This window comes from Acanthopagrus latus, chromosome 15 (genome assembly GCF_904848185.1).
Source record: "Acanthopagrus latus isolate v.2019 chromosome 15, fAcaLat1.1, whole genome shotgun sequence".
In the NCBI taxonomy this organism is placed as follows: domain Eukaryota; kingdom Metazoa; phylum Chordata; class Actinopteri; order Spariformes; family Sparidae; genus Acanthopagrus; species Acanthopagrus latus.
In genome coordinates this window covers 6,703,305-6,729,319 of record NC_051053.1, presented here as the reverse complement: position 1 = coordinate 6,729,319, position 26,015 = coordinate 6,703,305, and the positions used below count along the sequence as shown (strand labels likewise).

Sequence of the window (26,015 nt, the reverse complement as noted above, 5' to 3'; positions counted from 1 at the left end):
ACTCACACCCTGGAGGGCTTGAATACAGTAGAGGAGGCTCGGTGCACAGGTTCAAAGATCAGAGCTGGAGCTCATCCACACAGAAAATCAAATGTGTTCTAATGTGTACCCTGAGCATGAAATGACACAGGGAATAAAACACAAACAAGTGTGAAATTGTTCAACAAAGTGCAAAACAAAACAAAAGAAATGTTTTCTGGGATAAAAAAGAGAAAAAAAAAAAGCAATGTAAAACAATTACCAGATACAACCATATACAGAAAACCGCACATTTTGGGACGTGGCAGACCTGAATATGAGACAGAAAATGGGGCTTGCTCTCCACTTCTCCTGCAGCAGACAGCTCACACAATCTATTTTCCTCCAATATATTTTTCAATCTGCCAGCCTGAATAGCTGGGGAGAGGAACATACAATGTCAACATTTCACACAGATACAGGACTCAAAAATGAGCGAGAGCCTGATTTTGTGTGAGCTTCATACAAAGAGCCCTAAGATAACTCTCTAGGTATAGCTGTTTGTAGAACACAGTGAAAACAGTACTGTTACTTCACAGTAAATTATTCACAAATGATTATAACTACAATATTGTATTGCTTAATTGCTGTATGGCGTTGTGGCCTAATCACAATATTTTCTTTCTATGTAGACTTCAGACTGCCACATAAATTCAAATTCACAGCAGTATACTGTAATATCACCAAAACATTTCCCATCTTGCATTGCAAAAGCATAACTCCTGTTTGTTAACAATGTACTGTATAGTTAGGGATATAGGCTGGGATATGTATGTGCAAGTATATGAATATATATGAGCATATGTTCACTACGCAGTGCATGCATGTTTTGTCACAAACATGCGCAGGATGTGATTAAAAATTCCCCTGTGGTGTGATGAAGATTAAAGACTAAAATGGGTCAAAGGGAGTTCGACTCCGTCTGTGTTGTGTCTGGAAGCGCAGCGCTCAATCGCTGGAAGACTCTTCTAATACATTATTAACTAGTGTATCTACAAAGGATCATATCTGTACGCATTTCTTTTTTGTTCTGTCAAACAAGTGCTCGAGCTGCTCATCATAAATGTCAACATTTGTTTCAGTTTCGTGCGCTTTTGACAGAACAGATGTTCAAAATAACAAAAACTGAAAAACTGCTCTTTTTTTTTAGGGGGGGGTGGGCAACAAAAGCTTAAAGTGTGATATTAAATTGATGAGAATACTTTCTGGAGCAGCCTCACTAAACACTGCTCCATGATGCTCACCCTTCCTCAGCAGCAGCAGCAGCAGTAAAGCAGTAAAGCAGTGGGAATCTGTAGGTAGCCAGCAGGCCTGTTAGCCAGAGGAGTGAACGTCAGGCAACCCTGCCAGAGGGGACGCAGCATTGGGACCATTACTAAAGCTTAATGATATGAGAAGTGTTCTCCTATCCACCGCGGAGGGGATTCATCATGATGCTGTAGCACTATACATCTTTCAACAGCCCTTAAAGAGGAACGGGGACATTTTGTCATGCTGTAGTAAAAGCCCCTCCCTTCCCCACTCTTCCCCTGAGCTTTCTACACTCCTCATCTTCACTTAAAGGAGCTCTATTTTAAGATCATTGCGTCTAAGGAGGAAGGAAGTGGGGGGGGGGGCACGACCTTGGCAAAGAGCGTGGGTGAACTTAGGTGGCGAGAAGCGGTGGATGAGCGCGGGTAGGCGACGGACACGGACGCAAACCACAACATCTCGTCTGGGATTTGTCCCAGTGCGCCCCTGGGGAGGGAATACAATTCACTTTCCGCCTCAAAGTCACACTATACACTGTCACTGGCTTCAGCTGAGTGCTGATAGATGTCTCTTTGTCCCCCTCGTAAATAAAAACACTCTGGTCTCCGCTGCGCGAGACTGTAGATCAGGGATAAATAGCTGAAGGTATCATGCGACGCAGCGGTACGTCAAGGCTGGCAGATTTTCCCCTTCCTTCTTCTAAACCCCTTCACATTTTGCGAGCGTGTCAGCGAACTCCTGCAACCTGTAAATCAAATGGGCCAGATAAACCGCAACACCGGCGCAATCGCAATAAGCAAAAGCAGTGTTGACTTTGGGTCTTTAAGTTGATTTTATAGCCTGGAGCCAATATGCAGTAATCAAAGCATGGAAAAGCTTCAGGTTTCTGTCGCGGTATTTGCATTGTTTGAGTCACAGCCACCTGCCTGCAGATTTACACCAGCAGATCACAGACAATAACAGTAAAGACAGAAGTGCACTGGTTTATGACTTCAGCACTTTCAGTTTGAAGTCTTCCAGCACCAGTGAGTTTAAATTATGGTGGGAGACGTCCTTGGGATGTGAACATCTCATTTCACCAGGCTGTGCGCAACCACACACACACGCACACACACACCACCACACACACACAACTCATTTCATTGGGGGTCTCTGGGAGGCTGGAGTCAGTGGAGCATGACATAAGAATTATACATCTGGCAGCAGTAAACCTGCAAACTCTCACACACACGCACCCCTCTCTCACTCACTCACTCACACACACACGCACACACACTTGTGATTGTTATGAGACAGAACGCTAACTTTTTAGTTCATCACTCCAAAAGAGGGAATTATTCATTATTTCTGAGGATCACTGTAACGCCGCCTCATGCTAATGCGATGCTGTTGTTTTGTACCTTTTATTCCTCAAAGAGCGCTGAAGCAGCTCTCTGGTTCTCCTTAGATAATGTCGAGAAGGCAGTTTAAGAACCCACAGCTTCATCTGTAGGTGAAGTGCGCATTTAATTGCTTTAATTACCTTCTTTTGTTCAGTCGGGTTATTGATACGTCAAAGTCCAACCCTTAAAGGACCATTTAGTGGATTTCCTTTTGTCCATATAATCGGGAAATTCACACGCATAGGATTGAAGGTTTTGACTTGTGGGAGATGATAATGAAAATGTTTGCCTGAATGAAACATTGTTATTGAAAACATTGCTCTTTTTAATGCTTTGTGAACAGGCTGCTGTGTGTGTGTAGGGTGGGGCCAAAGTTCAGCAGATATGAGTGCACAGAGTTTTATTGAGCATAGCCTATAAACAACACTGGTAGACAAACATTTTCATGCTGCCCGAAACCAGGTTGAGACCACACCAACTGCACATGCGTCAACATTTTGCCCCAGGAAACCTGTGTGAGTTTTGACCACAGGTTATAATGAACCCATAGAACCACACCTATGATAAGGTTACATATCATATACTTGTAATAATAATCATGATACTGATTTGTGTGTGATTAGTTCACACTTAGAGGATAAGAAAGGATAGAATTCAGTTGTTATCTGCTCACCCTCATGCTGAAGTGAAGTCAAATGACATTCAGATTCAGATTACCTTACTGTCTTTTCCCCGAGTGCACAAAATGAAACAAAATACCATTTCTGCCAGCCCCACAATGTATCAGGGCTTCCGACTCTGATAAACATCTCTATAAAAAGATTAAAATAAAAAAAAAAAAAGCCAAAACACATTTAGAGAAGGAAAAAAAGGACAACAGTATTGGGCACAGAATGGCAGCAATTGTAGAGTTCTCTTTAACAGCTGAAGTAGATGGAGATTTATTTTAAAATGTCAAAAACATAAAAAAATGAAAATGGCTCCACAGGGTTCATCTGGCTCAATCCAAGTCTCTACAACTCCCGAGATCCCAAATTGATTTTGAAATGACGATATTTTCACTCTTGATGCACGGTCAAGCTGGAGACCATGGACGTTATATACTGTATATATAAATCTGGACACAGACTTGAAGGCGGATCCTCATTCATGCCTATGAAATCTACTCAGTGGTGTTTTGCAGACAAAAGGCTCGACGTGCCAGGTATGTAGGTGCAGGTAGGTGCCAAGCCAGCTAACTTCCTGTTAAGCGCCTGGCTAACTTGACTGGGGATAAAAGAATTTAATCGTGCGGCTCTTCTAGACTTTCCAAATCTTATTGGACCGAATGGCTCAAATTATGACAGCGAACAAGTCATTTAGCAGTGGGGTTGTAATGCTAAAAAAAAAATGTATCCACTCTTTTGCAGATGCTTCTTTTAACAGTGTAAGCTTGTTAAAATTGTGAATTGAAAAGGTCTTTTTGGACTGCAGTGCAATCATGTGACAATGTGATAACACAGATTGGCTACTTTGAAAACTGGCTTGAAAGCCTGGTGCCCTTTCTGGGGGTTTGGCTTGAGATGGGTGGTATGCTAATGTTTTTAGCTTAGCAGCCACAGTGAAGATTTTAGCTTGAAAAAAGTGCTTTAAAAACACCTTTTCAGGCCAATTTGGGATATCCAGGCTTTCAAAAACTTACGTTACTCAGTTGTTGAGGAAGAAAGCTTTAGCCCCGGTGAAGCCCCATAATTGTGTTGTGGACTACGAAAGTTCACCTGATTTTCTACCTGCGAGTGAGTGTGCAGATGTGACGGAAATTTGATTTCTGTTCAAACTTTTAATAGAGACCTTTAATAGATAACTAGCTGAGTTATGTTGATTCATAATCACTTCATATCAAGTCAGCTGGATGTCAGTCAAATAAAAGGTTATGTAACGGTGTTTATGTATATTTATGTCTCATGTAAAAGTTGGATTTCATTTTCTATGAAAATTTCAAACTAATTTGGCAACTTATAGTAAGAATTTCTTAAATATATCATTTTTTTTTACCTCATTTTAAATTGTTACCAAAAGATGGACCTCCTAAATGGTATAAATCCATCATTTCTTACATCTCTGTCATCTGTTGCTCAGCTGCATTCTATTTGTCATCCATTATTCCTTACTGAGGTAAAAAAGAAAAAAAAGAGGAAGAAAAAGAAGAAACAAAACAGCAAAAAAAAAAAAAAAAAAAAAAAGAGTAAACAAAACATGGATGGGCAGGAGTCAGAGCATCCCAGCTGGGCCGAGGAGGCCCCGCATCCCCCCGCATCTCCATCCCAGCTGCGCCCCGCTGCCGTCTCATGATGGACACCTGGGGACACGCCCACCCGCTGCTTCCCAGCTCTCCTATTGGTTGCGCGTTTAAAATACCTCGCGAGCCGCCCGGCGATTGGCTCAAATATCACACAAGTGATTTCATAAAGCAAATCTTTTTGAAGTTGTGTAAAGGGGATAAGTGGGAAAAACCCTTGAGATAACCGCTGGTGTCCACGGCACAATTAGCTGACTGTCTATCTCATCTTTTTTTTTTTTTCTTTCACCTTTCCCTCTCTCTCTCTCTCGCTCTCTCTCTCCTTCTTCCTGCCCGCTGTCAGCCGCTGGAGGATTTTTGTCGGGAGTTTCCGAGCGTCTCTGCATCTGTGAGTACCGACCCGCCTGTGAGTTCTCCCGCAGCTGGAGCCTCCTCCGGGTCCGGGATGGCCGTAACGGAGCGCTCCGCTGGGACGTGCTGCAGCCTGAGCCGGTAGAAAGTTGATCTCCGCGCGGCTTTGAACGCAACTTTCCTGTCAGAGCAAATCACAAGTCCAACGAGTGAGACGCGTTCTGGTCAGTTTCCAGTCAGGTTAGCTCTCGGGAGAGTGTTTTATCGTCACCTGCAGTCAGTGCAAAGGATTTAAAGCCGCTTCACACAAAGTGGATTCATTAATTAAAAGAGACTAAACTGCCGATGAGCAGGAAAACACGACCGCAGGCGTCTTTGTTGTTGCTTAGACTCTTTCTTGCAGCAAAGATCCCTTGTTTAAAACGATTTTTGTCATGTTTGCACTTTCCTTCAGGTCATTTACCAACAGTTACTTAGTTTTTAATGAGTTGCTTTTGCTTTTGTAGCTACTTGTTATACTCATTTAAAGATGTGCAATTTTATTTAATTCTATCTTTTAATTTAAAAATATGGAGCGATGCTATTATTATTATTATTATTATTATTATTATTATTATTATTATTATTATTATAAGACATTGTCATATTGTTTGTTGTTCAATATTATGCATCAGTTGGCTGTTCAAGTTAAAGTGAGTAACTTTCTACAAATGATGTTCGGCTCATGACATAAAACATGTTTTACACTGGTGTGTTGCTGTGGAGCAGATGAGGCGTTGCAGTGAGTTGTGTTTCTGCTGGACTGAAGGCGTTTTATTGTCTCATGCTCCCCCAGTGTTTAATGATGGATGAATTGGAGCTTAACATTAATGGCAATTGTTGATTGTTCAAAGTGATTGTTCAAGTGTAATTCATTGGCCCTGGTACAGCTATGGGTGTGTGTGTGTGTGTGTGTGTGTGTGTGTGTGTTCTGCAGTGAGGGCGTCCTTCACACAGAAGAGCTTCTGGAAGCGTGCGTTTGAGACTGAAGATGTTGCCCGTGCTCTTTGTCGCAGTGTTATCAGGATCAGAGCCGGGCTTGAACGCTCCACGAGGCACATGCTGATGTTGCACGCTGTGGTAATGGCCTCTTAATGCCAACATAAATAACCACATCGGAGAAAAAAAACCCAACAAAAACCATTTCTCTGCTTCAAACAGCATGTTTTTTTTCTCTCTCTCTCTCCTTCCAAGCCATTTCATGGTCTTTGACTGTTTTATTACGAACAACTTCATTTGATGTTTGGTGTTCTTGTAGGAGAGCGGCGTGTTGTTGACCCTGCAGACGATGAGTGCTTTGTGAGTCCTTACTTGTAGAAGAAGTCACATTGGAACTTCACTTGGCGACTCAAAGTGGGGAGTCTTTACCGCAGTGAACAGTGCGTCCTTGACTGGATAATGTAATGCTCCACCATTTTTATCAGAATGGTCCCCAATGGTTTCAAGCACTCGTCTGTCCTTTTCCCCCCACAGCCTTCTTTACGTTGTTATCGCTGAATTATTCGGGAATACTTGACTTTTTTCTGGGTTTTTCTGGGCTGGTGATGAGCTGACGTTAGCCCGCTGTCCTGCTGCAGTACGACAGGAAGCAGCCCTGTCTTGTGTTGTGTTACTTGTGTTGGTTATTGAGGTAAAGTAGCTGAATCAACTAAAAGTACACCCTGTGTCTCCAGTTGTCGAATTTAAAAAGAATTCCCCACATTAAAGATATTCCTGTGCCCTTTTCCAACACTTTCAGGTTTTCTTATCGTCCTCTCTTTTATTTATTGCTCGCTACCCCTATCAGACAGGCAGTATATGAGCCGCCTCGTGTTGTCTCAAACAGCTGAGCTCATTTGTCATTACATCCCACACTAATGGGGGAGAAAACGCCTCATCTTGAGCCCCCGGTATTGTTAATTAACCCCTCTTGCTAACAGCCACAGTCTAACGGCGGTGCTGGCCAGCCGTTATCGCCGCGCCGCCCGCCAGGAGGGCTAGCATTAGCCCGGGCCATATTTCTGCAGGTGTCAGCCGAGGTGCATCCTCTCCCTGCCGCTGTGCTTTTGAGAGTATTACTCAAACAGCAGTGCGTTTCTTTTTTTCTTTTTTTCTTTTTTTTATCTGAAATTGAATTGTTGTGGGAGATGTTAAAGAGCCATACATCACCTGGACACTCGCAGCAGTAAAAAGGGAGAATCTGCAGCAGTGTGTGGGAACGGCTCGGTGGCAGCGCAGGTGCAATGATGACGGAGGCTGCATTCATAAATCCGCGGCTAGAGCAAATCAAGTTGTCAGCTTGTAAACGCCATCCCGCGCTCGTGCATTGTGTGTATGTGTGTGTGTGTGTGTGTGTGTGTCAAGTTTTGCAGTGCTGTTGAGGATGGGCCCCTTTACTGTTGCCGTAAAGGAGGTGACCTTCCTCTTTTCCTTTCTCCTCTCAGGCGTGTTTCCCTTCTGTGTTTTCAGTAACAGCACCTCCACCTGCCAGCACTTAAGTTTATTGGATGGATTCCTTCATGTTCACCTTTAATCTACTGACACTAGAACGACGCGTGCACTTCACACAGCCCCTCAAAAGAACTTCCCTAATTTAGAGCTGGTCCCCGTCTCTGAGGAAACGGCAGCACATGTCTGTTATATCGGGTCATATTGGTTTCCTCTGTGCTCACTTGGCCTCTGGCTAATGCCCTGGCTCCACGTATGGATTTTCTGTCCTTTATTTCCTCAGCCTGTCGGCCTGTGATGGGTTGTTCAGATCTAACCCCGCAGAACGCTGCTGATTGCGGTGCTATATCTTCATCTTTATGTCTGAGTATAGCAGAAAGCTCTGCCAACGATCTGCTGATGTTTGCCGCGCGATGGATCGGGAGTGTTAGCAACAAGGGCATGTGTTGCACTTTCCAAGTGTATGACTTACAGATTTTATTTGATTCCCCTCCGAGTCGGCTGCCAGCACCAATCTGTGTCGCGGTCCGGTCGAAGAGTGTTGCATGTGAATTTCTTTTGACTTGCTGCGCTTTTGCTCAGCACATGAAATCTTCTGGAGCCTCCTTTCAAAAAGAAGAAAGTGCGAGGGGCCTTTGAAGCTGCGCGGAGACGAACAGCATGACGGCAGCCTTCCTCACACTGTGTGTTTCTCCCTTTAGGTGAGGATGTTGTTGTGGCTGGCTTTGTTCCTGCCCGCCGTCTCCTCGGCTCAGCGATCGGAGCCCATGTTCTCGGCTGTAACCAAGACTGTCCTTCCTCCCGACTACGACAACAACCCCACCCAGCTCAACTACGGCGTGGCCGTCACTGATGTGGACGGGGACGGAGACCTGGAGATGTTTGTAGCCGGGTGAGACAAAGAGGGGGGGAGGCAGGCACTTAAAGTTACCTTAATTCAAGCTTTGTGAACCCTAAATCTCTTACGTCCCCTCGCTCTTTATAGAGCGTTACAAGCACTCCAATTCTTTTTTCATTACACACAATTAGAGCAGTTAATTAACCGCTGAGTAATATCAAACTCTAAAGTGGAGGCTAAAATGGAAGTGCACTGTCATTTTCCAAGCTAAAGGTTGAAGACAAAGGCAAAAGAGTCCAAGCTGAGAGATGAGTGAGGGCGCCATGAGGCTCAGTCAGCTGATGAATATGGATGTGATTGGATAGAGCGCCCGTGATGGGAACAGTTTGGCAAGCCTGCCTATATCCAGTGAGGCAGTAATGAATTTCCCATCGCTTAACAGAATATAGATGGACCAAAATGACCCTGCTTAATAAATGTCATTTAAGCCAAGACATCCTATTCAGCAGGTATCGCGGACAGGAGGGCATCACTAAACCTTACAGAGGATGTCATTTGGCTTTTTTTATAGCGTTTCATATTGCACTGATGTGGTTTACCGCATGGCCACGATGACGGTCAGAACAGATCGGAGTGTTTGAGGCGCTGATCAGGTTTTTGTCCTTGTGGCCTCGTTTCTGTGTCACTTTCATTGTCCCTAACAGACTACCGATGTCAAAAATATGTCAAAAGCATTTACAATGTAAATCCAAATGTGCAAAGTTACGAAGAGGCATTTGGAGTTTTAATATTTAGCCAAAATTTGATTTTGACTACAGGCCGTTGCTTCACCCTTCCCTGGTGCAGTAAGAGGATGACTAATTTAATTGACATCCTGAGGAAAGTGGGATTATAGATTATAAATTATAAAAACCCACGCTGACTTTAAAGTCCCTGAAAAGTTTATTTCCTAAATGCTGTGCTCCTCCATGAACAAAACATTTTAACTGCAATGTTTTTAAAAAAAAATGTGTTTTGTTTTGTTTTTGTAATTCTTGTCCATGCTCTTCTCACTGGGCTTCTGGCTCACCTATAAGATGATGTCAATCAGGATTTGAGCCACATTTGAATCCAGATCTGATGACTGGTGGTTATTTTTGCGTATGAGGCCAAACCAGCTGTCAAACCAATAAACATGATCGAGCCACACCCACACAGTCCTGATGTAGTGGAAAAGCAGCGTCATATTCTTAGTTCAGAATTTTTGATTGTTGCATATTCAATCGCAAATGTTTACATAATGATTATAACATTAGTTTAAAGAGTACTGACTTAGTTTTTAATACTTTGGTCATGTAAAGGAAGAAATTACATGAAGTAAAGAAAAACACGTTACGATGCTAAAAATTTGGCATTTTCACAGTTTTGTCAGTGTCAAAGTGTGCACCTCTTTTGTGCGAATGTCCTTTTAAAACCACGCCACTCAGAAAAGTGACTTGGTGGAGAACCACAACTCACTTTGTTTCACCTTTTTTTTGTCAGGTTTTCTACCTTGAACTACTATAATATTGTCAGAAAGTTTGACGTTTTCTTTGAGATCCTGCAAATCCAGAGATGTGGTCTCGAAGATCCTGCTGCCTACATTTCCCACCTTGCAAGTTGACCGCTGAGCGTTTGTAGTTTTTAATTTGTGGGGTGGTTATGCTAGGAGCAGCTGTTGTAGTCGAGCAAATAGGTATTAAGAGCGGGCAACAAGGGCCTGGTTAGCTCAGCTCTTTCTTACTCCACATTTTACTTGTTTTTTTTAAAAAAAACTTGTCAACTTCTGCTCCAACAAATGTCTTGGTCTTTCGGTTACACATGTAGTAGTACATACAGACAACAAACAGGTGTTCTCCGTTAAGCTTCGGCACTTTCGCACAGTTCTCAGGGGCTTCAAAAAACCCAGTTTTCCAGTATTCTGCACACCAGAATCCAGAGTAACTTTATCTACAAATGAAGCAACATACACATTGTTTTGGGAATTTGTTGGCTGCACTAGAAAGTTACCAGTCATGAATTGTTGAACAAAGTGCCGCACTTCTCTCCAAATTCCTGCTGTCAGTCTGATGAAATGAAGGTGTAACAGCTTTCCCTCTCCGGCGCTCCGTCGACAGCTACAACGGCCCGAACCTGGTGCTGAAGTACGACAAGGAGAAGAAGAGGCTTGTCAACATCGCCGTTGACAACCGCAGCTCCCCTTTCTACGCCCTGAGAGACCGGCACGGCAACGCCATCGGGGTGACGGCGTGCGACATCGACGGGGACGGCCGGGAGGAGATTTATGTCCTCAACACCAACAACGCCTTCTCTGGTACGGTACAGTCTGTTACAGTAATGCTTTCATTAAAGAATAAACAAAAAAAAAAAAACACACTCACACAGGGGCTGTATGTCTTTTCTGCACAGAGGCAAAGCAGGAGTATCAGTAAGCAGATATTAAGCTTATCTCATCTGAGTCCTCGTCAGATAACAGATAAGCTTTGCGCTGCTATTAATCAACCTGAGAGCCTCGGAGCGCGCGCTGCCCGCACGGCAACACCTCCCCTCCATCATCTTTGTAAAAAATGAGAGGGGTCACCCGCAGCCACGGCAGCCCCCTTGCTCTCCCTGTTTCCAGTCACCCACGGTTCTTGTGTTGCGTAACGCCTCTTTACTTCTCAGCACAGTTCTTCGCCTCTGCTGAACTCTGCGTCTCTCTCCCCGCATCAAGGTCGGGCGACATATTCTGACAAGCTGTTTAAGTTCCGTAATGGACGCTTTGAAGATCTGCTGAACGACGACATTAACGAACACAGAGATGTTGCCAACCGTATGGCTGGGCGCTCAGTGGCCTGTGTGGACAGAAAGGTACTGCACACACACACACACACACACACACACACACACACACAGAGTAGGGTATGCAGATATGCACACACACACACACACACACACACACACACACACACACACACACACAGACACAAACTCCCCTGAGTGTCTTTTGCGTGCATGCATGGGTGCTTCTGTTTGTTTACCAGTGATAACTCATGCCCTGCCTACGCCGCCCTTCTCAGCATGTGCTATGACAGTTCATTTGGGGGAATGGTGTGCCATTTTCTCTCTTCTGTCCATCGCACCACTGTAATTACAGAAGCCAGGGCTCGTTTGTTTTATAGAACATCGTACGAGGGGAGGAGTGATGACTGCACACTACTGCTTTCTGCCCGTAGCGTCTTCTCCCTCTCTCCCTCAGTCCCTTTCCCATTGTTTTCTTCCTTTCTCTCCACCTCCTTTACTTCCCCCCCTTTTTTTTTTTCTGTCTCTGACTGACACGCTCACATTCCTTCTTTGTCTCTTATCTCGCACACACGCGTAGAGTTCTCACTTCCAATCAGGGGACGGGGTAAAGAAAGTAATAGTAGGGAGAGAGGACAGTAGGGATTACAATGGCTTTTTTTTTTTTTTTTTTTTTAACCACAGTCCCATCTCACTGAGCACTGATAGGCTGTGCAGCTGCCAAACTGATTGGAGAGATATCTGCTTTTTTTAATGGCATAATGCTTTTCAGAGGAAGCCAAAAACCCAGACGCGCGTTCTTCCGCGCTAGTTCCAGCAGACTGACGGGGAAAAAAAAAAAACAGAGCGATCGCACTTCCCCACCGCCGAGCAAGTTTTATTAGAACAGATTGGAGCAATGAAAGAAGGTTACGCGGGCCAAAATCAAAGCGTGCTAGGAGGCTAACGCGTCCGGTCCCGTTCGCTCGTAAATAAAGTGTTATCACTCAGAGGAAAAGAGGGATAATTAGTCATCCGAGGGCTTCATCCCTCCCAGTCTCCTTGAAAGTGACGTCTCATCATTAGTCTCTTCCCAAACTGATGAAGGTGACATATTGAGGGGTCTCACGCTGAACTGATGGATCGCTTCACTTTCAGGCAGGACAGAGCTTCCGGGGAATAAGTGGATTTCGAAAGCCAGAATAATTGAAATGCGGTTGATAAAAAAAATAAATAAATAAATAAATAAAAAAAGCACAATATACATTTCAAATTAGATTGGGCTCCTCCGCGATGGCTGTGGAGACGGGCGTAAAGGCCACGCCGTCACCAGCACGCAGGCATGCATGTCACACTATTCACGAGGCCAATCCCGGTGACAGAAATTAGCCTTGGGTGAGGACTTATTGAAAAATCGTTGACTTTTAAGTTTGTTAAGTAACTGCCAGTGGCCTTCAGGTCTTTCACCGCAGTTCATTCTCGACATGTCTGAGTGTGTCTGAGTGTGTGTGTGTGTGTGTGTGTGTGTGTGTGTGCGTGCGTGAGTGCGACCCACTCCTCCTCCCGCCTCAGCAGGCCATGTGACGCCTCATGACATTTACATCAACGAGTCTCATTTGCTTCTCGTGTCTCGTGAAAATACAGTAAAGTTAACACCACGGTGGCGGAATGGCGTTCGCGGTTCTTTTGTGTGCGCTGTGTTTTTGCATGTGTGCACGTGTTTGTATTGATTGAAATATGTTAGGCCTGGTGGGAAAGCTCATTGGAACCGAGTGTGTAGTCTATTAGTGTGGTTCCGTCTGTGAGTTTGTGTCTGCAGGGACTCTGACTGATAATGGAGTGTGAAATTAATCTCCAAAGGGAGGCAGAGGAAAGAGTCAGGGGAGAGGCTGAGGGAGAGGGGGTAAAGGGTAGGAAACAAGGTAAAAGGAGATAAAGGGGGAGAGAAGAGATTTGATCGGGAGAAGGTGAGACTGTGCATTTAAAAAAAACAAAAAAAAACTGTTACACTACTATTACAAATAGTGTGTGTAATTCGGTGAAAGAAACTGGGAGAACAACAAGAAATACCAGAAATAAGGAGCATCCTGCTCTCTGTCCCGCCTCTTTATGGGCTCTGTCCTGATTGGATAAAGAGGGCGAGGATACCAGAAGATGGATTTTCACTTTAACTGCATGACAGGAGGAGGAGGAGAGACACTGGTTACCATCCAAACACTCTATACTAGTGGTTGTTTAGAATAATATTTAATAACATAAAAAATATTCTAAAAAGCCCTATTATTTAGTTAGTTAACCATAGTTTAGTAGTTAGCCATTTTTTTTTAAAAAAAAAAAGATCTGATCCACTCAAATGCAAAGGAGGTGAATTTAATTTTGTCAGTGCTCTTCACAACAATTAAAGATTAAAAACAATCAGCAGCAATGTGTCCTTCCAGAGTTCCCCTGAAGATATATGTGGGAATCCTGTATCAAAATGTCTAAAAATGACCATTTCATTGTAACATATTTTGTTGAGTTGTGTACTTACATTATCCCGAGGATGTCACAGTATCGCCTTCGTCAACTGCGAGGAACCTGGCCGTAATCCTCGACGACAGACTGTCCTGCACCCTACAACATCCGCAGACTTCGGCCTTTCCTCACAAAGGATGAAACGTAGCTCCTGGTCCAAGAACTGGTCATCTTCCACCTGGACTACTGCAACTTGCTCTTGGCTGGACTCCCAGCATCTGTGACTAAACTGTTGCAGCATGTCCAGAACGCTGTGACGCGCCCCGTTTTCAATCTGCCTGAATTCTCCCATGTGACGCCCCTGCTCAGTGACCTCCACTGGCTTCCTGTAGCGGCCTGCATCTGATTCCTTCACGGCATTCAATGTAACTGCATCCGTCTACCGACAAAAAAAACGGTCAGATCACACACCCCAGTGTGAGCATTTTGCTCCACTATATCAGCTGGCCGGCTGGTTTCCGCATTGCTGAGAGAAAACAAAGCTCGATCAGGGAAGTCGCGACTCTTCCCTGTCCTAGCACCTCAGTGGTGGAAGAAAGTTCCGACCAATGACAGGACAGCAGAATCACTCGCCATCTTCCGCAGAAGACTCAGGACTCATTTGTTCGGACTTCACCTCGACCCAGCATGGCATGACTCAAACTAACTGTGCCTTTCATTAGGTCGCCGTCGCTACTTCTGGGATAGGGAAGCAAACGAGACTAAGCTTTACATGAATACAATGTCAAAACATCATTCATTTAGCCTGGGTTTCTTCAGACACATTTTCATACACCACAGTGGTTGTTCAGTGCTGTATTCACCTGAGTTTGACTGCAGGAGCAAGTATGTGTATTTGCCTTACTCATGCAGCTTTTATCTGCTGCACACAGCCAACTACACACACTTTACTACATTAGCTCTGAGCTAACATTAGCCAACAACGGCACACAAAGAGAGTGTCTGAGTTAATATTCAGGTGAACTCTCGCTATTCAGCACCAGACACTCCGGTTCGTTCCTCTTCTTCACCCCTCTCCTCTGTGATGTATCCATGAAATAAAGCACATTTCCCATCCAGCTCCAGTCAGCAGTCAACATTTATTACCGTAGGACGACAGAAACACAGATAAAAGAGGTCAGCTCTATGGATCACTGCTTCAGGCAGGCCAGGTCGATAGACAGGAGTGAAGACAAATCAATTTTTTTGATCCCAAAATTTTAAACAGTAATCTCTGCGCTCTCCAGCTGTCAGTAAACAGCTCCAGATCAGAGCAGAATCTGATGTGACTGGTTTCGCCCGAGACACTCCAGTCGCTGCGACTCCTCTCAACAAGTAGAGCCCCCCTAACAGCGGAACTTCATATAGTCCGTTTAAAAGAAGAAAGGCGGCTGTTAACTTTTAAGTTTAAACACTATTCATAAATACTGAGAACACCAATTATTTTATGTCTTTTCTGTAAAATGGGTGAGCTAACTGTTTAAGAGTTCTGCTGAATCATCAAATGATTTATGAAGCTACACATGCCCATTCCGTTTCTAATTATATTAAAGATATAACCACAGTACATTAAAACTGCAGTTAGTTAGGGACTTAAACATATGAATGAACAGCCATTACATTCAAACCCTCGCCGAACGAGTTCACACAATGCTGATTAAACCCGTCGCCGCCAGATAAATCTCTCCGTGATTTGAGCCTTGAGTTTTTAAACATTGACTCTGGTCAGCAGACCGACTTTGGTAGTGATGCATTTTACATCAAACAGAAAAGACTGGTTTTTCAGAGCATCAACAGTGTTTGTGTAAGAGACAGGCACTAACAGAGTGTTTCGGGTGGAGAAAGTATATACTTCAGGAAAAATGCAGCCCTGTCAACAAGCATAATACGTCTCCTTTAATAAATGTTAACCATATTTGTGCTTTTTTTCCCCCCAGGGCACAGGACGTTATGCTATCTACATAGCTAACTATGCCAGTGGCAACGTGGGTCCTCATGCTCTCATTGAAATGGATGAGGCAGCGAGTGACCTTTCACAGGGCGTCATCGCCCTCTCCAACGTGGCAGAGCAGGCCGGAGTCAACAAGTTCACCGGTAGGTGCACAGAAATGATGTGTGTGACGTACACCCTCAGCACAAGAACCTGCAGCACCACTGGACCTTCAGCCTGATTTACACAGACGTCCGCAGAGGAGCATGAGCTTGTTGTTCTTGTACCCGGAGAGTCTGAAATATAGGACGTGGGTCCGGAGCGCGATCTTGATGGGGAGGCTCGTCAGGGAGAGTTGGAGGAGTGCCAGAAAGTAAAAAAAAAAAAAAAAAAAAGAGTGAGAGAAAGAGGGAGAACATGACGAGCGTAAGCGTGGGAGAAGGAAGGGATGACTGGAGAGAGAGGCAGAAGTGTTCGTGGGCTCTTTCGGCCCTGTCAGCTGTTTACTACAGTCAAAGTCAGAGGACGCGAAGGGCGACACACGCATACATCAGGGCAGCTCAGCGGCCCAGAGATGACATCCGTCACAGCCTGCTGTGGTTCTACAAGACTTCTGAAGCTGCGTATTTACTGTAAGAACACGGACGCGTTAGAGTCAGTGTTGCTTTAGATGCAAGAAAGGAGATGGCTTAAACTATTGTGATACCCTCCTACAAGCTGGCGGTTTAAGTGTGCAAGGCAACATTGTCAGGGTGGCCGGTAAAATCACGGATGATTCCTGGTCGCACACTTCAGTTGACAAATCACCCAAGAACCCTCTGAGCGTCGTATGACCTAAAATCTTCTTTTTAAGGAAGGCACATGTTTCTGAAAATGTGGTGTAAGAGGTTCAAAGTCACTTTTTTACTTCACAGACTTTCAGTTGCCAGCAGTAGTGCTTCTTTGTTGCAATTTTTATGTGTGCGTTGTGTTTACCATTTTTATGCCTCCTATTTCTCTCAACTTTGAATGTGTTTTTATTGATTTTTTATTTTTTTTTTCTTTCCCCTGCCTTGCTTGCCACAATAGCTCTTCCTCTGCAGGGACAATAAATATCTGAACAGAAGCGGGCAAAGGAATTACTCTGATTAAAGAATCCGAAACTGAATGGATGACCTTGAGATTATTTATATCAAAAATAGCAGTGGAGTTTATCGCCTCACCTCGGCTCACTTCCCCTCGCTTGGATCAACACTTCACTTAACCCTGTGATGGATACCTGCTACGCTGCGGGAGAGGAGGACAATAAATGCCAAAATGAACGATTTCATCATGATTTGTTTCTTTGATGATAGAGATCATCATGGGTAAAAAAAAAAAAAAAACCTGCCTTGATGATACTTTATTGTAACCGCCGAGAAGTCCTTGACGCTCCTGTCCGAGGAAGTTTTAGGAAACGGGACACGACTTTGTGTTTGAGCGTAACAGAATCAATCTTCATCACGCGCCGATCCTTCTGCATGCAGGATGTCATCCAAGCCATTTGAGGGGCAGAGTGGGCTGGACCAGAATGACTGTGAGTGATGTACGGTGGATGGCTTTGTCATCAAACCGCCGTTAATCAGAGCAGAGGGACAGTCAGTGAAGTTGTATATCTAATGGTTACATATCTCCGGAGAGACATTAGTGGTTTATGGCCATAGGGGGCGAGTGATATTTGTCTGGGCTGATGGAGCGGGCCAGTAAATCAGCAGCGAGTCCTGACTCACAGCACTGACTCTGCACACTGGAAGGGCAATCAAAGCCCCGTTCAACTCCATAATTAGACTCCGCTGGTCTCAGATGAGACACTTCAGCGAGACACTCCACTTTATCGAATGTCATTGGAACATCCTGCGGTGATACTGAGAGAGTGTTGAACAGTCACCGAGATCTGTTCGTGAGGAGAAAATCACTGTTAGTTTTTGGTTAATGCAAAAGATTCCCAGCGTGTGTCGCGTCTTTGTCTTTCTGTGTTTGTCCGCGCTTGTGCTTGAGTTGTGTTTGTGTGTGTGTGTGTGTGTGTGTGGCCCATCAGAGTCGGAGTCTGTGTCAGCAGAAAGACCTGCTCTGCTCAGGGGGAAATGGCCTGGAAAAACAGTAATGATCTCTCGTCGTTCACTTTTGTTATGAAGCTGATTTCTCTCCCTCACCGATCCTGCTTCCTTTTCCCCTCATACTCGCCGTTCAATCTCTTTTCTCACCGGCTAATTCTCCGTCTCTGTTTCTCCATTTGTGCAGGAGGGCGAGGTGTCGTGGTGGGGCCCATTGTCAGTCAGAGCATGTCCGACGTCTTTTGCGACAACGAGTACGGACCCAACTTCCTGTTCAGGAACAACGGAGACGGAACTTTTACTGATGTGGCGCAGCAGGCTGGTGAGAGCGGCGCGCGCAGTTTAACACATCATTGCCTTGTGGATCGGTTCGTGTGAACCTGGTGTACAACAGAGTGTATTACCATATCCCTGTAGGTGTGGAGGACCCCATGCAGCACGGCAGAGGGGTCGCTCTGGCAGACTTCAACCGTGACGGCAAGACAGACATCGTCTACGGGAACTGGAATGGGCCTCATCGCCTGTACATGCAGATGAATAACCGCAAACAGAAGTTCAAGGTGGGACAGAGGTTGTTTCTTGGTTAGACAAATCCCGATACTTATATAAAGAAGTTTAGCAGTGTTGGATGGAAAGTATCATTAAGCTTCGAACGATGGTTTGATGTGCAAAATGTATACCTGTTCCAGTGTGGGGGGACACACAGTGATGAAGTATTCAGCTACTTACTTAAGTAAAAGTACTGACACCACACTGTAACGCCACCGTTTCAAGTAAAGATCCTGCATTCAAAATGTGACTTACTGGTACGTAAAAGTATGTAATTACAATCAGGAAAATGTATTTTGGGCATTACAGAAGATAAAGAAGAATCTTTATTCATGTCACACATCATACAATGCACAACACAGTAGGACTGGTATTCTGTATTTAACCCATCCCATGGAAGCAGGGAGCAGTGTATGCGTCCTGGGACAAACTCCAGATCTTAGCCAGTGCCTTGGTCAGGGGCACTGGAGAAATCATCCAGTGTCGATGTTGGTTGTCAGCACAGTAAAATGTCCCCCGTGACTGTTATATCATATCATTGTATTAATATTACTCAGGATTAGGATTTTACTGTTGTAGCTGGTTGAGGTGGAGCTCATTTTGATGAACGATTTTCTCCAGGACTGCCTCGCTATGGTATGGGTACTCACGCCTGATCACGAGCACAAGCACAAGCATGGGTACGCTAAATGGACACTTATATGTACAAGAGGTTGCCATGCTCAGGCCTGACTGGGGCTGGAACAATGTGAGTGTAGGCCAGCAGGGCACTGGGAGGGTGGGACAATTGTGCTCTGGCACGGTATGGAGCAACCGGGCCAAGAGTGAGTGCACCATTAGTTTGTTTTTATATATATTGGATTACAAGACACCATCACCTTATTATAGTAGGGTAATAAATATAAGAGCAGAACAGAACTAAATGAATGAATAGACTACCACAAAGCATTACTACTGTAAATTATAAAACACAGACTTTTGGAAATCTGAAAAACAGCGTTTTTCTCATCTCCCACGCTATCTCCTGGTATAAAAGTAACCAATGCATTATCTAAATCTGTCAGATAAATGTAATGAAAGCAAAAATAAAATATTTCCCCCTGAATCATAGCGGGTTAGAAGGTGAAGCTGGAATAAAAAGAAAAGAAAGTAAAGTATCTTAAATCAGTCCTTCAGTACTTACTACAGTAAAGCTCTTAAGTTACATCCCATCACTGCACTTTCAGTTGTACACACAAAATAACACCCTCTCATACCTAAATGACAGTTATCAGCATGTGTTACTACAGTAAGAAAGAGTCCTCGTTTGTGTTTTAACAATGTTTTCCTTCTGAGTTATTGATTTTTTTCCACTGGACATCAAGGCCAAAGTGTGGGCCGGCGTGAAATTTCCACCCTGCTCACTACGTTACCAAGTTAAAAGAGCTCTGGTTTCAATCTGGACACGGACAGCGCTCTCCTGAATTGAAGACCTGTGCTTTTTTTAACCCACCCTCCCATCCCTGCGCCATACAGACTTTTGATGCTTTATAATTTTACTCCTCACCTCCTCCTTTGCAGCTGTAAGAACTACCACAGCTGCTAGAGGTTGCTGTCAGACAAATATGGATTGCGATGAGCTGCTTTCGTATTTGACTTTTTCTGATGAGGACAGGCTCGTGCAAAAAAGTGACAGAAGTATTTGCAAGAAGTGTTAAAAAAAAAAAAAGAGTTTCACACCTCTGCATGACTGACCAGTGGCTGCAGGATGTGGACACGATAGTCTGATTATTGGTTTTGTGACCAGGAATCATCTGATGCAGTCAGATTAAGCCCTCCCATGTTCCGCCACCATGAATGTTTCATACAGAGCGCAATTAGTCTAACAAGCACTTTGTTTGAAGCACACTGAGGCTTTAATTTATTGATCAAAGTTTTAGTCGACCCACATTACAAAACAAACTGAATAAGCACTCACGCATCTGAAGTAGCAGCCCTGAAGTTTGGTTGGGACCAGATTCTACAGTCTTTGTGTTGAGGGACTCCCTCATCAGTAGATCAGGTACGCTGATGATGCAGGTGAGTTTTCGAGTGAGACTGTGGCTCTCTCTACTTAACTCTCACCTCAGAATCAGTGACTAATGAACAGGCAACACTCAAACAGCAAATCTCCCCCATTCACTCTGTGACTCACAGTTATCTATGCTAACGGACAGCTGGTGAATTAGCACTCGTCGGCGGGGGAACACTTTGAGATTGAGCGGGACTTAAAGACGGACGCGCAGTGATTTACCGAATCAGCGACTCTAAAGACTGCCGCCGCGAGGCAGCGGCGCACGCGTGTATGTGTATTACAGTAAAGAGCGGGCAGGGACGGAGACGAGCCCTGGTGCTTGTAAATCTGCGGAGGTTTTCGTGCTCGGTGATCTATCTGTCAGCACCTACGGCTGCATCTTTTACCGAAGAGATAAACGTCACAGTAGACATGTTTATAGGGGTCAGATAAGGGGTTAATGTGTGATGCTTAGCCCCGGAGACAGTTCCATCAGTGGGACACACACGCGAGCGCGCACGAACACGCATGGAAGACAAATTGAATTAGCTGCCTGATGTTTTTTTCTTTCTTTTTTCTTTTTTTTTTTTAAACCAAGATTGTTAAATCACGAGCCCACAACACATTCAAGACCCCTTCCCTCCACACAAGCTGACACTCCTACTCGCCGTGTTGACCTTTGGCATGCATAATGAAGCCGTTGTATCACTCCAGTAAACCGCTAATTAAATTGGGCTGAAACAGCAGCTTGCCCGGGGAGTGGAAAGTGCCGATTAGGCCTGTTTGTGCTTTAATTAAAATCTATTGCCCAGGTTTTTCCTTGCAAAAGGTTTAACACTTCGACACAAAAGCACACCCACACATATTAAAAATGCATTTCAAGAGAAGGAAAACATAACTAGGGGTTTCTCTTAATGATGTTCTGAAATCGGAGCAATTCTTACACTAAATTAGTGTACAGTACACAAGTTGTTGTCATAAAACAGTGCAGTGAAATAGTACACAGTGCACACAATTAAATATCTACACTTTCGGAATATTATAAAAAAAAAAAAAGATTAATATATAAAACAGTGAATTCCTTGTCATAACACATTTACAAAAGTTGAGAATAATTACCTTCCCTTTTAAGTTTCATAATAGAAAATCACAGAGCACTTTTCAAACAAACTTTCTCCCCTCTACTTCTGTAGATCTCATGCTTCTATGCTCCATATTTGTTTTGGTGGGACTCCCTTTCTTTTTTTCTGATGGCACATCTATTCATCCACCTAGTAATATAGTAAATTAAGAACTGTCCCTCCCTCCCCTCGCGGCCTCAGTTGGCCATCCCCTCTCCTTCACCTGAGAAGCAGAAGGTCACTGTTCGCCCTCCCCCCACCGGCTTTATGAGCCTTATAATTAAAACAGGGAGTAAATACTGGAGGGAGTGAAGGGCCGCTCTATAACTCTTCCCCGACTTATCACCGTGTCACTGAAGCGAGGAGATATCCGTTACTTTCTCGTGCAAAAACTCCTTCGCTGAGGGGACTTTTTTATTTTTTTTTCAGGCAGGAGAGCTGCAGTCTACTTTTCAGATGCCAGCGGATGTAAAACGGGCCTTTGTTCTTATCTTTCGGCTTTCGACGAAACTGCTAGCAGGGGTGATTGTGGGATGACAGATCAGTGTCTAACTCAAGGACTGGATTATTGATGGACATGCTGTCTGTTGTGGAGGTTGAACTTGTGACCTTCGTGTTATTTAGCAGACTTTCGAGCGATCAGCTCAGCTCGCACCACCGGTTGGTTGGAACGTTGTGTTGTCGGACCGAACACATACAGGATGTAAGCCGTAGTAACAACAGGTTCTCCTGCAAAATGTTGGTATTTAAGGTCATTTCATTTTCCAATTTCTACACCTAAATCTACTTTTCCAGTTTTGAAAACAGTTACATGAGGTGGTGGTTGAAATCTCTTACTATGACCGAGACCCTTCAATACCCTCAAACGCCATCAGTTGTTGTGCAAGGCATTTATCCAGACAGACACTGCAAGACATTTCCAATCTGCAGTCGTCAACTGTGTTGATTTCTGTGTCACTTTTGCCATCTCAAAGGAGATCGAAAAGCATGGACGCTCACTATTCCACTATATAGCAGTAACATTGAACATTTGCTAGCTAGCTACCGAGACAATGGCAAACCAGTAGTGATTGTTTTAGACTTAGACAGCAGCAAGCATTTACATAAAAAAATTGTAAACATAAATACTATATAAAATATAAATTGCACAATCAAGTGGCCCAGAGTGGGTGAGTGTATTTTCTTAAATACAGAACTATATCCGCCAAATGGGATGTAAACATCACTGGCATCCACTTTAGCTGAGCTGTAACTTTAGACAGCCTCTCGCTGAAATTCGTCCTCAGCACTCCACCAGGAAAAATTATTTGGATTTTCAGAATCCGACCCAGTGGAAAGAATAAGGAATAACCATAAAGAATTAAACAAATTTTCGCCGATTGTCCTGTTTGGGTATGTTGGTCATACTGAGTCATCACTAATTAACTGAGACTGTTTCATAACCAGTTCTTTGAAAGGTTAAAATAAAATGGAACTCACACAAAAAAGAAAATATAAGAAAACAGACTTATATGAAGTGTATGAAAGACAACCAAGAGGTTAAAGTGTAATGTGTACGAATAGAAGACGAGCATGGCAAAGATATATTTTGTGTATCAATACATCAGCAGTACAGGCCAAGTCTGTCTGTGTTTAAAATTTTGTGTTCTGTGATTGCTGCTGCTTTTTTTTTTTTTTTTTTTTTGTAGCTTTTACTGCTGAAAAGGCATTTCACCCCACAGGGAAAAAAAATGCCTCATGCATACAATTGCGGGTGTGTGTGACTGATGTTCCATGTGTTTGCTTTCTTCTCAGGACATAGCGTCCCAGAAGTTTTCCATGCCATCCCCGGTTCGCACCGTCATCGCTGCAGACTTTGACAATGACAACGAGCTGGAGGTCTTCTTCAATAACATCGCCTACAGGGGTCCATCTGCCAACAGGCTCTTTAGGTACACACTCCATAATCACATGCACACAAGTATGGTAGTGAGTTTTAAAAGCAGTTAGGTGATGAGCTTAATGAACTACTCTTGTGTCTTGATTTAATATTCTAAAACCGAGCTCGGAGGAAGCTGAGAAGAATTTAAAATTACCAGCCAAGGATACTTATCTAGTCTGGCATCCCGCCTCCTCCTCCACACATGAATGAGTCTTTCATTAAGACAGTTTTAGGTCTCTTTTTGGCTCACGGTTTGGCTTCCTCTCTAGATAATATTAATGAGCTGAGCTCTCAAATGCAATACATGATACATATCAATTGTTAGGGCTTAATAGTAGAATAAACCCATGCTGTCTGAATAAAGGATCTGATCTGGCATGTCTTTCTTAACAGGATGCAGAAGTCATGATGAATGTGGCCATGAGCTAGTGGGTCAATTCATGCTGAATATCAATAATCAGTGTAAGCCCCAGAGGTTTCCTGGATCAGAATAGTCCTGCCAGGTCGCTGGAGGAGAATTTGTCTTTCTGGACACGCTGAGGGTCTGAGAGGGTCACTGCTCCACAGCCCGCGGCTCTGCCATTGTCTAGTATGAAGATGAATCAGCTAATTTAACTCCGCTCCCTGCCACTGGAAAAAAGAAAAACAAGCTCAAACTATTGTGCCCGAGCTAATTAATTAAATTCTGCTAATCAATATTTAGCTGAGCTGAGGGCTTTAACAGCCAGGATCAGCACATTAGTGCATTGGGAAATAAAATTATAACTTGAAGAAACTTGGATATGGAAATGCTCTGTCATTAAAGGTGCATTGCAGGTAGCTATGTGCATGATTTGTCACATCAGGCCAAATAATTCACAAGGCATACTCTAAAACAAATATTCACAGAAAGATGAAAATCACATAAAACCAAAGAAATTATGATGAAAATCAGCAAGTGAATATAAAAAATCAATAAGGGTAATTCATTATTAAATGTTACTAATGTTGTATGTAGCGTGTTGCATTAAACAAATGAAGACCAAGTTATTCATTCATGACTGCACCATTCACGACTGCACCATATATAATTTCAGCACTGACACTGCATTGTGTGCATGCACAGTAGTCAAACTGCAGGACGTAGAGTACGGCAAATGAGCTCAAACATGTGAGGTCAAGTTTTTTGTTGCTTGCGACAAAAGCAGAACTCACAAGTTTGTCATGGCTGTGATTAATCTACAGGAGAATTCTGCCTACTGAGTCAGCGTGAGAGAGACAGACATGCAGGCGCTGCATACACAGCAACCACCAATCACAGTCATCCTTGATTAATTTACCCAAACCAAACAGGGGCCTACTCTGGGTCTTTGATGAAATTAATGTGTTTTTTATTTGCTTTATTTTATCACAGAAAACCACAATATTGCAATGTCATGTCAGTTTTTTCTCTCCACTGTCCTGCAGCTCTGCTTACTATTTGCAAATACTGAATGTCATGTGAGATGACATTTGAGTCTTAAAGGAGAAGAAGTATGAAGATCCATATTTAAAGCAGCAACATCAGACTGCAAAGTTCTGCAGTCTCAATTTATGATTCTGCACAAATAAAAGTAAACAATTACTCATCACTATCATATTTCATTAGCTGATTATAGCTGGGGAATACTTAAAATAAACTTAATTAAAGTGCACATTTCTAGTTAATTCATCTTCAGTTAATAGCTACTTCACTTTAAACAAACAAGAAAATGCTTTATTAACCATCCATTAAGCAATTTTTTATCGCAAAGTTGCAGCTACATGTTGTATAATACTTGGCGAATTGTTAACAAATACCGTGTAGCTCATCTATGAAAATCCTTTGGATGGCCGTCATATTGTAGCAACTGATGTTCAGAAAGCTTTACATTGGTTATAAGTGGTTTATAAAGCATTTCTTTGTAAACAGCGAAAGATAACTAAAGTAAAATTACGCAAAATTAAGTTTATTAATGATGGTATTATCAAGTGTTCACCGTATATGTGTATGTAAAATCTCAATCTGTAGAGTAGTTTTAATGGCCAAATACAAATCGGTACATGTACTATAGTTTTTCCACATTTTCACAAGCGTAACAGTGTAAAAATATGAAAAAAAAAAAAAAATGTATGTACTCAAGTACAAGCACCTCCAAAATGTTTGTTTGTTTCTTCTATATACAATGTGGCCATAGTACTGAGGTTTTATTTGATTCCATGGGTAACTGCTGTGATGCTGATGTGACAGGGTGAGCAGGAGAGAACATGGAGACCCCCAGATAGAAGAGCTGAACGTCGGGGAGGCGTCAGAGCCTGAAGGACGTGGAACTGGTGAGCGCTTTCACCTTTCACCGGTCACCTCAGCATCAACAGTGACAAGTATCTGCTATTCCAATGTCTTACCATTAGGTGGCACCAGTGTTCCACTGGAGATGTCTTCCTTCATGTGCTTTGTAGAAGAAATAAAGACTTGTTCCACATAGTTAGTTCTGTGACTGCTGCAACATTATGTCCATGTTTCCCTGCATTAGGATG

General features: G+C 43.5%; 1 protein-coding gene across 1 annotated transcript in view; it reads left to right on the top strand.

The window, feature by feature from the left end:
- Nucleotides 1-5,186: 5,186 nt before the first annotated feature.
- The window catches only part of crtac1b (cartilage acidic protein 1b), a 25,850-nt gene continuing 5,021 nt past the window's right edge, over nt 5,187-26,015 (top strand). Inside the window, exons 1-9 of the mRNA XM_037122573.1 lie at nt 5,187-5,504; nt 8,448-8,638; nt 10,720-10,916; nt 11,316-11,452; nt 15,793-15,949; nt 18,045-18,179; nt 18,275-18,417; nt 23,354-23,490; nt 25,729-25,811. Coding sequence (XP_036978468.1) covers nt 8,454-8,638; nt 10,720-10,916; nt 11,316-11,452; nt 15,793-15,949; nt 18,045-18,179; nt 18,275-18,417; nt 23,354-23,490; nt 25,729-25,811 — 1,174 coding nt within the window. The 5' untranslated portion in view covers nt 5,187-5,504; nt 8,448-8,453. The remainder of the gene's footprint in view (nt 5,505-8,447; nt 8,639-10,719; nt 10,917-11,315; nt 11,453-15,792; nt 15,950-18,044; nt 18,180-18,274; nt 18,418-23,353; nt 23,491-25,728; nt 25,812-26,015) is intronic.